Source organism: Erigeron canadensis, chromosome 6, assembly GCF_010389155.1.
Source record: "Erigeron canadensis isolate Cc75 chromosome 6, C_canadensis_v1, whole genome shotgun sequence".
Taxonomy (NCBI): domain Eukaryota; kingdom Viridiplantae; phylum Streptophyta; class Magnoliopsida; order Asterales; family Asteraceae; genus Erigeron; species Erigeron canadensis.
Genome location: NC_057766.1, coordinates 33,061,545 through 33,074,101, shown reverse-complemented (window position 1 = coordinate 33,074,101; position 12,557 = coordinate 33,061,545). Strand labels below are relative to the sequence as shown.

Below are 12,557 nucleotides of genomic sequence, written 5' to 3'. Positions count from 1 at the left end.
TTTTACGAAGTTCTTTTTTGTTTTTGTTGAACATAATGTTTTATTCTATTTAGATACTAAATTATTAAACCTGAGTTGTGATCAGGCAAATCCTAATAATTTGATGAGATTCAAGGGCTAAATCTCAGCCCTTGGATCAAAAAAGATCAACAGTCAGATTAAAAAAAGAAAAAAAAACACGGAGGGGTATTTTTGTCATTTGACATGTTATTCTAATCACCACTTTTCTTGGCTCCAAACACACACAGATCTCTTTCTCTTCCCCCTTTTGAAACTGATTAATAGCAACAAAAACACCATTACCACCACCATACGTTTCAATCGAAATGGCACAGTCATCGTTGTCTTTGTCGTCGTCATCATCTCCATCAGTCATCATCAATTGATCTTGAAAATATTAATGAACAATGGAAGATCTTTTGAATATGAATATGACCTTTTTATGTAAATTCGAAATTTGTCTGGTGATAATCCAATATAATTAGATAATCCAACTATTTGATTAATTTTGTTGTTTGTTACAATATTGCCTACAAGGTGTTTGATAAAATGTCTAAACCAAAGTTTCACATACACATTTCGGAGCGGATGGAACTCATTTGTTTTGTCTCAATGTATGCACTATCTAAGTCGTAAGGTTAGCATAACTGCTAACCCTCGACCTTCAAACCCTAAACCCTATAGCGGGATTTAGTATGGGAGGAACATGTGAAATCAAGTTTGATCCGGAGGGGGAGGGACACATTCTAAAACCCTAAAAAGGACACCCATTTCGGAGCGGATGGAAATCATTTGTTTTGTCTCAATGTGTGCAGAAAATCAAACTTTATTTTGTATAGGTTTTTGAAACCGTATGCGTAAAATCAATTTTGATTTTGTGTAACTTTGTTTTGTTATGAGCTAAATTTGTTTTGTTTAAATGTATGCATAAAATCAAATTTGATTTTGTATAGCTTTTTACACTGTGTGCGTAGAATCATTTTTTGATTTTGAATAAGTTTCTTTGTATGGAACTTATTTGTTTCGTCTCAATGTGTGCACAAAATCAAATTTGATTTTGTATAAGTTTGACACCATATGCATAAAATCAAATTTTATTTTGAATAGGTTTTTTGATATGGAACTCATTTGTTTTGTCTAAATTCTCTATATATAATCAACTTTGATTTTATACATTAAGTTGTAAAAGCTGAAATCACTAAAGATTACAACACATAATCAAATTTGTTTTGTCTAAATGTATGCATAAAATCAAATTTGATTTTGTATAGCCTTTTACACTGTATGCATAAAATCAAATTTGATTTTGAATAGGTTTCTTGATATGAAACTCATTTGTTTTGTCTAAATTCTCAATACATAATCAACTTTGATTATATACATAAAGTTGTAAAAACCGAAATCACTAAAAATACCAACACAGAATCAAATTTGTTTTGTCTAAATGTATGCATAAAATCAAATTTGATTTTGTTTAACTTTTTACACTGTATGCTTAAAATCAATTTTGATTTTGAATAACTTTCTTTGTATGGAACTCATTTGTTTTGTGTCAATTGGTGCACAAAATCAAATTTGATATTGTATAAGTTTGACACCATATACATAAAATCAAGTTTGATTTTGAATATGTTTCTTGATATGGAACTCATTTGTTTTATCTAAATTCTCTATACATAATCAACTTTGATTCTATACATAAAGTTGTAAAAACTGAAATCACTAAAAATATTAACACATAATCAAATTTGATTGTAGGCATATAGTCACAAACACACAGGTAACTATAAACTCAATACAAAATCAAATTTGATTGTACAAACAAAGTTACAAAATCAAAATCTCTAAAATCTCTATACATAATCAAATTTGATTCTAGACATAAAGTTGCAAAAATATAAATCACTAAAATATCAACACATAATCAAATTTGATTATAGACATATAGTCACAAACAAACAGATAACTAAAAACTCAATACATAATCAAATTTGATTGCACAAACAAAGTTACAAAACACAAATATAACAAATTCAAATTTTAGAATAGATCTATGTACAATCAAGTATGATTGGCTATACAATCATTAAATACGTATATAATCAAATTTGATTTTGTACTTACATTTTGGTTTAGACATTTCATCAAACACTTTGTAGGCAAAACTCATTATAAAAATTTTAAACAATAACCAAAAATACAACTTCTTATCATATAAAAAAACAAAAATAAGATAAAAAAACTACAAATCATGGATAAAAATGGTTTGTTTATCCATTTTTTATATAAAAAACATAAATTACATAAAATATCACTCTAATAATATCTAAAACATCATCTTCCACTTGTTGTTGTTGTTGCTAGTGGTTTGAGATGAAGATCCAGATTGTAGTGGCGGTGGTGGCGGCGGTTGGATATGGTGGTGGTGGTGGTGGTCACCGTCTAAGGAAAAGAAGAGAGGGGGAGAGTGTGTGTTTGTGTGTGTTTCCATCAGGAGGAGAAAAGGGGAAAAGAAAGTTTTTTTTTGTTAAGCAAATTTACATATATGTCCCTCTATGTTTTTTTAAAAAAAAATTAAGGCATAGGTTTCAATCCTAGCCATTGATTGAGATGATCAAATGGCTAGGATTTGGTCCTTGGGTTTCATAAAAAATTAAGAATTAAAATGAACATTTACCACCATATAATATCTAACTATCTATATTATATTATATAAAATAAGGGAAAATGTTAGGTAAAACATACAATATCTATCTTAGATAAAGCAGGGGGATTATGTAAAATTCAGGGGGGATTTATGTAAAATTCAAGGGGGGGGGGGTTGTATGTTTATCAAATTTAAAGGTTTAATCTGTAACTTTTTTTAATGTGGCAATATCTAAGTTTATGTAAAGTTTGCAGTACGGATCATTTTCTCATAAAATAAAAGCCCATGTTACACATTAAATGGAAGGAATTGTCTAAAATTTAGTAAATTACACTATTAGTCATTTATCTTTTAAAATATCTTTATTAACTCTTTGCCCTTTTATATCAATTACTTTTATATCTATTATCAACAGCACTTGACGTTATCTCCACTACCAACAACCGTCTTCCAGATTTAAGAAACTCGGTTTTTGGATATGAGAATAATTATACAAAGTTATTGTATTCACATCTAATGGGAAAATCATATCATAATAAATCATATGTGAACGATATTATATGATATGTTAAACGGTATTAACAGTGTCAAAAAATTTTAACGCTTATAAATAAATTTACATTTACATTTAACTTTAAGGGTAAATAATGTCATAAGCACTATTTTTTTCTTATCCAATAGATGACAATTAAAAAAAAATAAAAAACAACAAGTGGGAGCATGTGGACATGTTGTCATTGGACTGGATGGACGAAACGAATCCAAAGCATGAACCTCGTACCATCCTTTAAAAGGCTAAAATGGCGTCTTTTTCAATACATAAAAATATAAAATGGATAAGATAGTAAGTTGGAACTTTGAACAAGTGCATGAATTTTTTGTTAAACTGTAAAAAACAAACCAAGATATTTTTCTGTTTTAAATTTATCCATCCAATTATAACCAAAAACAAAATTATAACTACATCATCTCATGTTAAAGATTAAATTTTGATTTTTACCCCAAAACAAAAAATCTCTATCAAATAAGCTTAGTTCACGTCAATATAACGGAAAAACTTTAACTTTTTACTATATAATTTAAAATTTTTGGGTTCTACTGCATGCTAAAATAGAAGGTTTTTGTAACATTTAGTTACAGGCATATATTTAAACGGATTAACTTTTTCCTTAAAACAAACTAATTTTTAAAAAAAATATATATATATATATAATTCATTTAATCAACTTTAACAAAACACTAAATTACTATTAAGATTAACACACATATATATATATATATATATATATATTAATAAGGATAAGGATAAGGCATTGACAAACTCTTATTCATTTAATTTTGATTAATTATGTGCCTTGTGAGCACATCATGTTAAATAATCTCAAAATAATCCATATATACAAATTCATATAATCAATGTCAACGAAACCTAAATTACACGAATATATGAGATGGATTATATGTTTTTCAAAATAATCCCATAATAATCCATCATTGCATATTGAAAAAATGTAAATCGAACTCAGATTGAATATTCCATAATCTAAAATCTTATCAATAAATCATCAACTCTATTGACATTAAAAAAATACTAATGATTGGGCTAATGGTGATAATCCAAAAAGCTTTTAACTTTTGCCTTGTTAATTATGAATGTTAGGAATTTTGTTATTGTTGATTTTTACTGAAAATGATATGCAAAATTCGATTCTGTCAAAGAATGAACTAAAAGCTTTTAGTTTAATTAGTTCATTTATTTATTACCAGTAATGTCATATAAAACATTCCACGTAGTAACATACTATTCGTACCACTACCTAACTATGCATGTTTGGTAGGTAAGCAATTCCTTAGTTTGTGTCCCTATCAAAATCTACCAGCCGATAACGCTGGGTATCATTTGGTGATTTGGTCAGTTAAGTTTGATATTTTGACCGGTATTTTCACTATATATTTATCGTCGATGTTTTAAAGTTTTTCAAGTATTTTTTAATATTTTAAAACCGGTTTTTTATTTTTAAAAAAATTATTTTTGTAATATTTTGATGTTAAATTTTATTGTTTATAAACTTTAAAAACTTATTTTTTGTTATGAAATACCTATTTGATGTTATTCTGAGTGGATTATCTGTATTTTTATTATTTTCCATGAACTATTACAAGTTTTGTAGCATTTTTATAAAGAAAATAAAATAAAGTTAACCATACCAGTAATACCGACAGGTAAAGTACCACATCTGTACGAGTAAAATACCTGTATTTAAAACATTGGTTCATATTGCGTAATAACAAATAATAGGTAGTGAGTTAAGTATCAAAATAAACAATACAACGTTACACATAGAGATGTAAATAAGTGAGTATTAATAAATCTACAACAAAGTTTTGACATCTACAACAATGACTTGCTTTAAGCATTGTGGTATGCATTGTATAGTATGCATAACCATACAGTGTTAATTCACTGCTTATCTTTCCTGTATATGTGTTATTTTTAACTTGAGTGGTCAAGTTAGAAAATCTTGACCATTTTATAGAAATCAGTGGTCAAAATGCAATGATCATTTTTAAATTTTGACAATTGATTTTAATTTAATATTCAAAAGTTTTTTGAATATAACTATGTTAGTAAACTTCTGAGAATTTTCCTCCCTAAATTCTAATTTAAGAACAACTTGGTCGATCTTCATGACATGATGTTGTTGAGTTTGAGTTTATCTTTGGTCATTTCATTTTATTGACTTCTTTATGATACAAAGTTTGCTTTACTCTTTCTTTTGAATTACAACTTTGAATATGCTCTTACGTATTTTCTTACTTTTTGTTTTTTTATTTCACGTTGATTGTCACATGTTATTGATAGTTGGTCATGTATATTTTTAGGTCTAACTTTGATGCAGATAATTCAATTATTTAATGAAATCTACATATCATTATTTTAAAATTTTAAGAGGATTATTAAGTTAAATTTTATAAGGATATATCATTTCTCTCATTTACATTATATCCACACATAAACGTTACATCTGTTTGAAGCGATGACAACTCGTTTTTAACAACTTTTTGAAGTTATTTAATGGTTGTTCATGTTCAATTTGAAATATCATAAACAAACAAAAAGATAAACAAAATTATTATTTTATTCTAGACTAACATTTATATGATAATCTAAAAGCATCTTCAATGGTAAAACTTTTTTTTAAAAAACTTTCACTCCAATGGCAAAAGCTTTAAAATAGTTTGAAATCCTTTAGATTACAATTAAATATGTATGAAAGAGAATGTAATAGCTTAAAGTTTTTTATGTTTTTGTCAAAAAAGCTTTTGCACTTAATGATAAAATGTCTTTGTAAAAACTTTTTGTAATAATAATAAGCCTTACAAAAAACTTTTCAAAGTTACCATTGGAAGTACTCTAAGTTTTTCAAAAGTTGTTGAAACCATGAAATTGTTGTTGCCAGTTATTACCGTTTTAAATAGATATAACACTTTATGTTTGTATAAAATCAAAATGAAAGAAATGATATATGTCTCTAAAAAATAGCCTAAATTTTCTTCCTAATCTTCATATTTGATTTTTATACATGTCAATTGTCATAATCATATACGGTAATTGAAAAGATTTTTAAACTTTTATGTGAGAAGATTTATCATTTTTTAATTAATATTAATTAAGTTCAAATACGAGAACTCGGGTCAGCATGGCAGTCACGGTGTTGGTTTAAATTAATAACAGAAAATAAATATATATAAAAAATAAAAAGAAATATGAATATTGTAAGTTGAAAAAGACTTTGATAAAAATGAAAAGAATATAAATCCGCTGTAACCTGCCCACCGAATAGCCAAAACAAGCACCTAGTTTTTGCTCTCTCTCTCGAGAAAACTTATCTTTTTCTTTTCAACTCAAACAAAATCAAAGCCAAAACCTTTTTCATTTTTATATATATTTTTTCTTGCGTCCCATTTAAACCCCATTATCACTTCACATTGATCTTTCATTCATCTTCATTGTTGTTGTTATTGTTACTTATATCATATACATATATATCTATATCTATCCATATAAAGATGCACTCTTTTTCTTAATTAAAATCATCACATCAAACTATCAAAGTACCATCTCTGTCCATCTTTTTATTTTTCCTGTTTTTGTCTCCTATCTTTTTTTCCTTTTCTTTCATACCCAGATCCTAATATCACAATTACTATTCAAAGTTTGCATCTTTTTTTTTTTCTTCTGGGTGTTGAATTTTTCATAAAATCTTGATCTGAGCTCTATCAAAACTGTCATTATAAGCTCAAAGTTTACAGCTTTAAGAGTTTTTGAGAACACCCATATTGGAATACTTTATAAATTTGTGTTTTTTAGTCAGAACTCTTGGTTTTGGATTACACACAAAAATGGTATTTTAGTGCGTGAATGTAAGTTTTGGTGAACAAATGGGAATGGAGAAAGTTTTAGGTAAAAAAATGAAGAGGAAATTAAGGCATAAGAAAGTTACTGCAGTTCAAAAGCTTTATGATACATGCAGAGAGGTTTTTTCCACCTGTGGTCCTGGTATTGTTCCAACTGCTGATGGTATTGAACGTCTAAAAGTTATTTTAAGTAAGTTTTTAAATATATATATATATATTTTTAATTTTATATTTCTTTTTAATATTTATTTTAATTTTGATGCTGTTTACATGATGTTGATAATTACTTCTAAGGGGCAGTTATTTTTACGTAGCAACAATATTAACCATAGAGAAGGAGTCTTTTGGAATACTAGGTTTATTTTTGTTTGTGTTTTGTATTTGTTTTGTGCTGTATGCCTGTATATGTTAGTAAATTTGAATGATTAAAGCACATTTGATTTGTGTGTTACTTGGTAGTTAGATTTGGAATTTGGTATGTTTTTGATAGGTTTGTTAAGTTTGATGTATTGTAGACTATTTGCTTGACTTTTGAAAATTGTCCATTTTTGACTGAATGTCAAATGTGTAAATATTTTGAATATTGAATGTAGATAATAGATTAAATGTATTATATATTGATAGTGGATTGCCATATACAGTTTTGGAACAAATAAATCTGACAACTGAAGAATATGTATGTGGATGTTAGATATAGAAAGCTTTAGGTTTGAAAAAAGATAGCTTAAAGTTAGTTCTAATTATGGAAAGGGGTACATGAAAATGATAAAACATAGAGAAAACTTTGATGTTCTGTTCATTCTGTTTATTTACTCACACATTTCATACTTTAAGCTGACGAACCTATGCTTGTGATTTCATCTATTGAATTTGTTGGAAGTTAAACTGACACACTTGTATAGTTGTATATTCATTAATTCTCAACGTTTATCAAACCGAATGAGTTTCCGTGTTCCACATGTTGTTTATGTTGGTTTTGTCGGTGAAACACGTGTATTTTGTTGTATCTTGTTAGCTTATTTATTGTAAATTGTAAGCGATCGTCACTAATGTTTACTGTAAAAAGGGATTTCTTTAGTATGCAATATTCCACACGGACGCAGTGAATTGCATACGTTATCGAATCTTAATTGCCTTTTTGGTTGGTTGACTGTAATGCTTGCCATACAATATATTTTTTCTAAGATTCTCAACCGAGAGTGCGGAAATTTACCAAGAATCCCTTGTATGGACATTTATAACCTTGCAGACTTTATTTAAATCATAGCTTTTGTATGAACAACATGGATTTATTTCTTTCACAGATGACAACTTTTGATTATGTCTATTGAATTAATGTGTTACAATGATATTGGTCTGGAAAATTTCATGAGATTTTTTTGGGTCATATATGGTCAAATGCACCATTAAATCTCTCTATTTCCGGATGAATTGATTGCTTGAATTTTCTTCTCTGTTTTCAGATGAAATGACTGAACTTGATGTTGGCGTTCGTCCCAGTATGCCGTATTTCAAGGTTAAAGAATCTGGAGGATTTCCTAAGATCACGTACCTGCACCTTAGCGAATGTGATAAATTTTCGGTATGTTTTGTGTCAGTACTCAAGTTTTAGAGGCTATTGCTGTCCTTGTCTAGCTTACTTGGAGCTGTTAACTGAAGATTTAGTATGATCTGCCATGACTAACATTAGATTATTAGTAGTAAGCGCAAATGTGGATCTTGTGAGTCTTAATGGTTTATGATTTATCATGGCAGATTGGCATTTTTCTTTTACCGCCATCGGGTGTCCTGCCACTCCATAATCATCCTCAGATGACAGTTTTCAGTAAGCTTCTTTTTGGAACTATGCATATCAAAGCATATGATTGGGTGGACGACGTTGCTTCAATCCCTACTCTGAAAGCTGATTCATCAGAAGGTGAGTTCTTGGCTAGAGACATGTATTTTGTTTTACTATCCCTGGTTGAAAGATTCTGCCATGTAATGCTAGGTATATGGCTAAAAAGGTTTTACAGCGTCATCCTTGATAATAGTGAGAAGCATGCAAATATGTTAGCTACCCAAAATAAATTGTGCTATTTTTGTTTTAGCTTGTATGCAACATAGTTTCCCACACTTTAATGCAATGTACTTGCCATTCCTACCAAAGATCGCAATTTGCAGCATTAAACGGTATAAAGTTTTGTAACTACGTTGTTTTAAAAAGTTACAAACTACTTACTTCGTCCAGAAATGACATGGATGCCATGTTAAACGGTTAGAGGAACTATGTTGCGTATATTGGTAAAAGGCAAATAGTAGATTACATTGTTGTATGCTCACCTAAGAAAAATTACTACGTCTTTATAGTGTTAACTTTATCCAGTTGGCTATGAGTGGAGTCTTGTATACTTGTGTACATGTTATAACGTGTAGTTTGGATTCTCGACGCGTGTAGCAAATCTTGAGGCATATAATGTGTGATTGTGTAGATTAGTATCATCAAGTAGTCACCCGAGCCAGTCTCGTGGGTAACTAAATAAGTCAATGAGCCATGTAGGTTGATTGGCTCTAAAATCATATCAACTTTGTTGATTTTGAATTCATGGCTTGAAACTTACGAACCACGTTTCATCAGGTGAAATAGTACCCGTTAGTGTACGTCTTGCAAAGCTCAAAGTCAACTCTGATTTCACAGCTCCATGCGACACATCGATCCTTTACCCTACAGATGGTGGTAACATGCACTGCTTTACAGCAATAACAGCATGTGCTGTTCTTGATGTACTTGGCCCTCCGTATTGTGACCCTGAAGGCAGGCATTGCCAATACTATCGGGCCCATCCTTTCACAAGTTTATCAGGTTTCTTACTCAAATCCCTCTCAATTATCAATTCACAGCTCTTTATTTCTATAAAAGAACTAATAGAAATCACCACTTTCTTAATGTGTGGCAGTTGATAAAAAGTTGCCTGATGATGAGAAGACAGAAAACTATGCGTGGCTCGAAGAGATTGACAAACCTGCGGGCTTATCCGTTGTTGGAGCGTTGTACAACGGGCCAAAAATCATTGAGAAGTGACTTGAGATTGGATGTTAAAAATGACGGCACAATCTCTTGTCTGTTTCTTTTTTTTTTTTTCCTTTTCAGCTGTTGAGTACAAATGGTTTTGCTTTGGTTCTTCGTTTACTTTGAAGATCTTGTACATAATTTGACTATTTGAGCATAGCCATAGAAAAGGGTACATCTTTTTCGGAGTTGGAACGACCAAATTTAGGTTAAGGCAGAATAAATCTTGCACCAGGTACACATTTGGTCGTTCTACTGTCGGAAAAAGTGTTGACCATGAAAAGGGATAGAAAGACACCAGTTAACTTTTCTTGAATTGTTTAAGATAGACATGTTGGTGTTATAAATAAATGGATTGTTAGTTCCGTACTTAATTTGTTTGATTTTTGTTCCTAATTTAGGTGAGACAACTTGAAATGGAGATCCAAGTTTGCATTAACCTGATTTTAAGGTTTATTGTTTTGGGATACGTTAAACGTTTACCTAAAATGGTATGGCTTGGCTGCAGAAAAGATATTTAACAGTCGGATGAAAAACAGTGATGTTGGTTCCCTTTCTGTTTCTATATATAAAAAAAAAAGGGGGAAATTGAATATGCAGTTCGTTCCCCCCCCCCCCCCCCCCTCTAGAAAAAAAAACACAGATTAACAAATGGTAATTGTGTTTCTATAAAGGTTTCTGAGGGTAAAATTTTCTTAATAATTAATGTAAATTAAATATGTAACTTTAAATTGAGAGTATAATATAATATTTAAGTGTATATTTTGTGGGGTTGTTTTTACCTTTACACTGAAAAAAATACATAAAAATTATACTAGAAAAAAGAGTTTTATAAAAATTGTGAGGTTCCTATGACCACCTGTAGTCACCACATAGCTTAGCCACTGGCTCTAACTAAAACACCGTGTTACATAATTTAGTTGGCGAAGCAGTAATACGGTGATTTTAAATCTTGCTACTTCTTTAAGCAAGTTTAAATGTAAGAAGTGGTTTAAGGTTTTTGGTTTGGGTGTCAGTGAGTGAGTTTTTGCTCATGTTAGTGGATATGCAGAAGTTTTATTATCATTCATTGAATTTTGGCTACAGAAATTAAAATTCTGTATGTTTACAATCATGCTTAGTAACAATGTTTTAAATACCGATAAATACCGGCCGGTATTACCGGCATCGGATCGGAGAGTACTCTGGTATTTTTAGCCCGGTATTTTTCCGGTGTATTCACTATTCAATAACGGCCGGTATTTCCGGTATTCCTGGTATTTTCCGGATTTTGATGTATGTTTTGTAACAATGCATCTTAAATCTTCCAGTTTGGTAAAACCGATAAATTTAAGTGATTCAATTACCTTGACACCATCCCTGCTGGGGGTTATGTGGGTACCAATTCGGTACATGAGATTAAACGGTTCTTATCGATCTATCGTTTTTTTAGTTGATGGTAGAATATAATTTAGAGGTGAGGACAAATGTATTTTCAATAAAGAGCTCATTTGACACAACACTCTTCAAACATTGAATCCAAAAAATGATCGGCTACTTTAACCACCAGCTACGGCTACTTTAACAACCAACTACTCAACATAAATGTCAACTACACACTGCAAAATAAAGCAAGAGCAATGGGTCTTATTTGAGTACTCCAAAAATGTCCACTTTCACTTGTAAAGAAAGCAAGAGCAATGCTACACAGGTTTCTTGTCTATTTATACTAACATGCATTTATCTATCACATTCGCTTGTATCAGTCTTTCGTAGCACTTGCAAACTCAATATTCGTTTTTCATAACACATACAATTTCAAAATTAAACTTTTGAAATCACTTTTCATAACACTACGCCCAACACTTATCTATATTTTTCTCTATTATTTTCATCCCTCTTTTTTCATCTCTGATTAGTCAGGTAGACAAGATGAGAACACCATATAATCACTAGAACCACAATAAACAAATTCCAGCTAAGCTACCAACAAGAACACAAAGCTCTCACATTCTTTCATCCTTTGATTTTCTAGATCACAACCATCAGATTAGTAGAACACAAGCGACAAAAAACCCCACAAAAATTATCAACACAACCCCTATTTAGTCACATCTCATCATCCTCTAACAATAAGAAAGTTTGAACCGATAAACTTAGTACATACTTATACGGTATTTAGGCTAATCAAATGTAAGCCCTAAACTATAGCCTTATGTCATAGTGGCATCAACAAACACATTGGCGCATTCAATCTGCCAGTATTCTTGCCATTTAAAAACCCCTTGATGTTATTAAAGACTAAGGGGGTGTTTGGTTCGCAGAATTCATTGGAATTCGAAGAAATTGGAATCTGAATTCCATTCCATGACTTGTTTGGCTCGTAAGAAATTGGAATTGGAATCCTTTGACTTCCATCATATGAAGGAATTCTAGATTCCTTGACAAATTGGATGGAAAGTT

General features: G+C 30.2%; 1 protein-coding gene across 1 annotated transcript; it reads left to right on the top strand.

Moving 5' to 3' along the window:
* Nucleotides 1-6,866: 6,866 nt before the first annotated feature.
* LOC122605160 (plant cysteine oxidase 2) lies at nucleotides 6,867-10,484 on the top strand. Its single transcript, XM_043778051.1, has 5 exons — nucleotides 6,867-7,256; nucleotides 8,530-8,648; nucleotides 8,822-8,984; nucleotides 9,684-9,908; nucleotides 10,003-10,484. Exons 1-5 carry the CDS (start codon nucleotides 7,091-7,093, stop codon nucleotides 10,125-10,127), a joined length of 798 nt encoding a protein of 265 aa, XP_043633986.1. The 5' UTR covers nucleotides 6,867-7,090; the 3' UTR covers nucleotides 10,128-10,484.
* The last annotated feature ends 2,073 nt before the right edge of the window (nucleotides 10,485-12,557 follow it).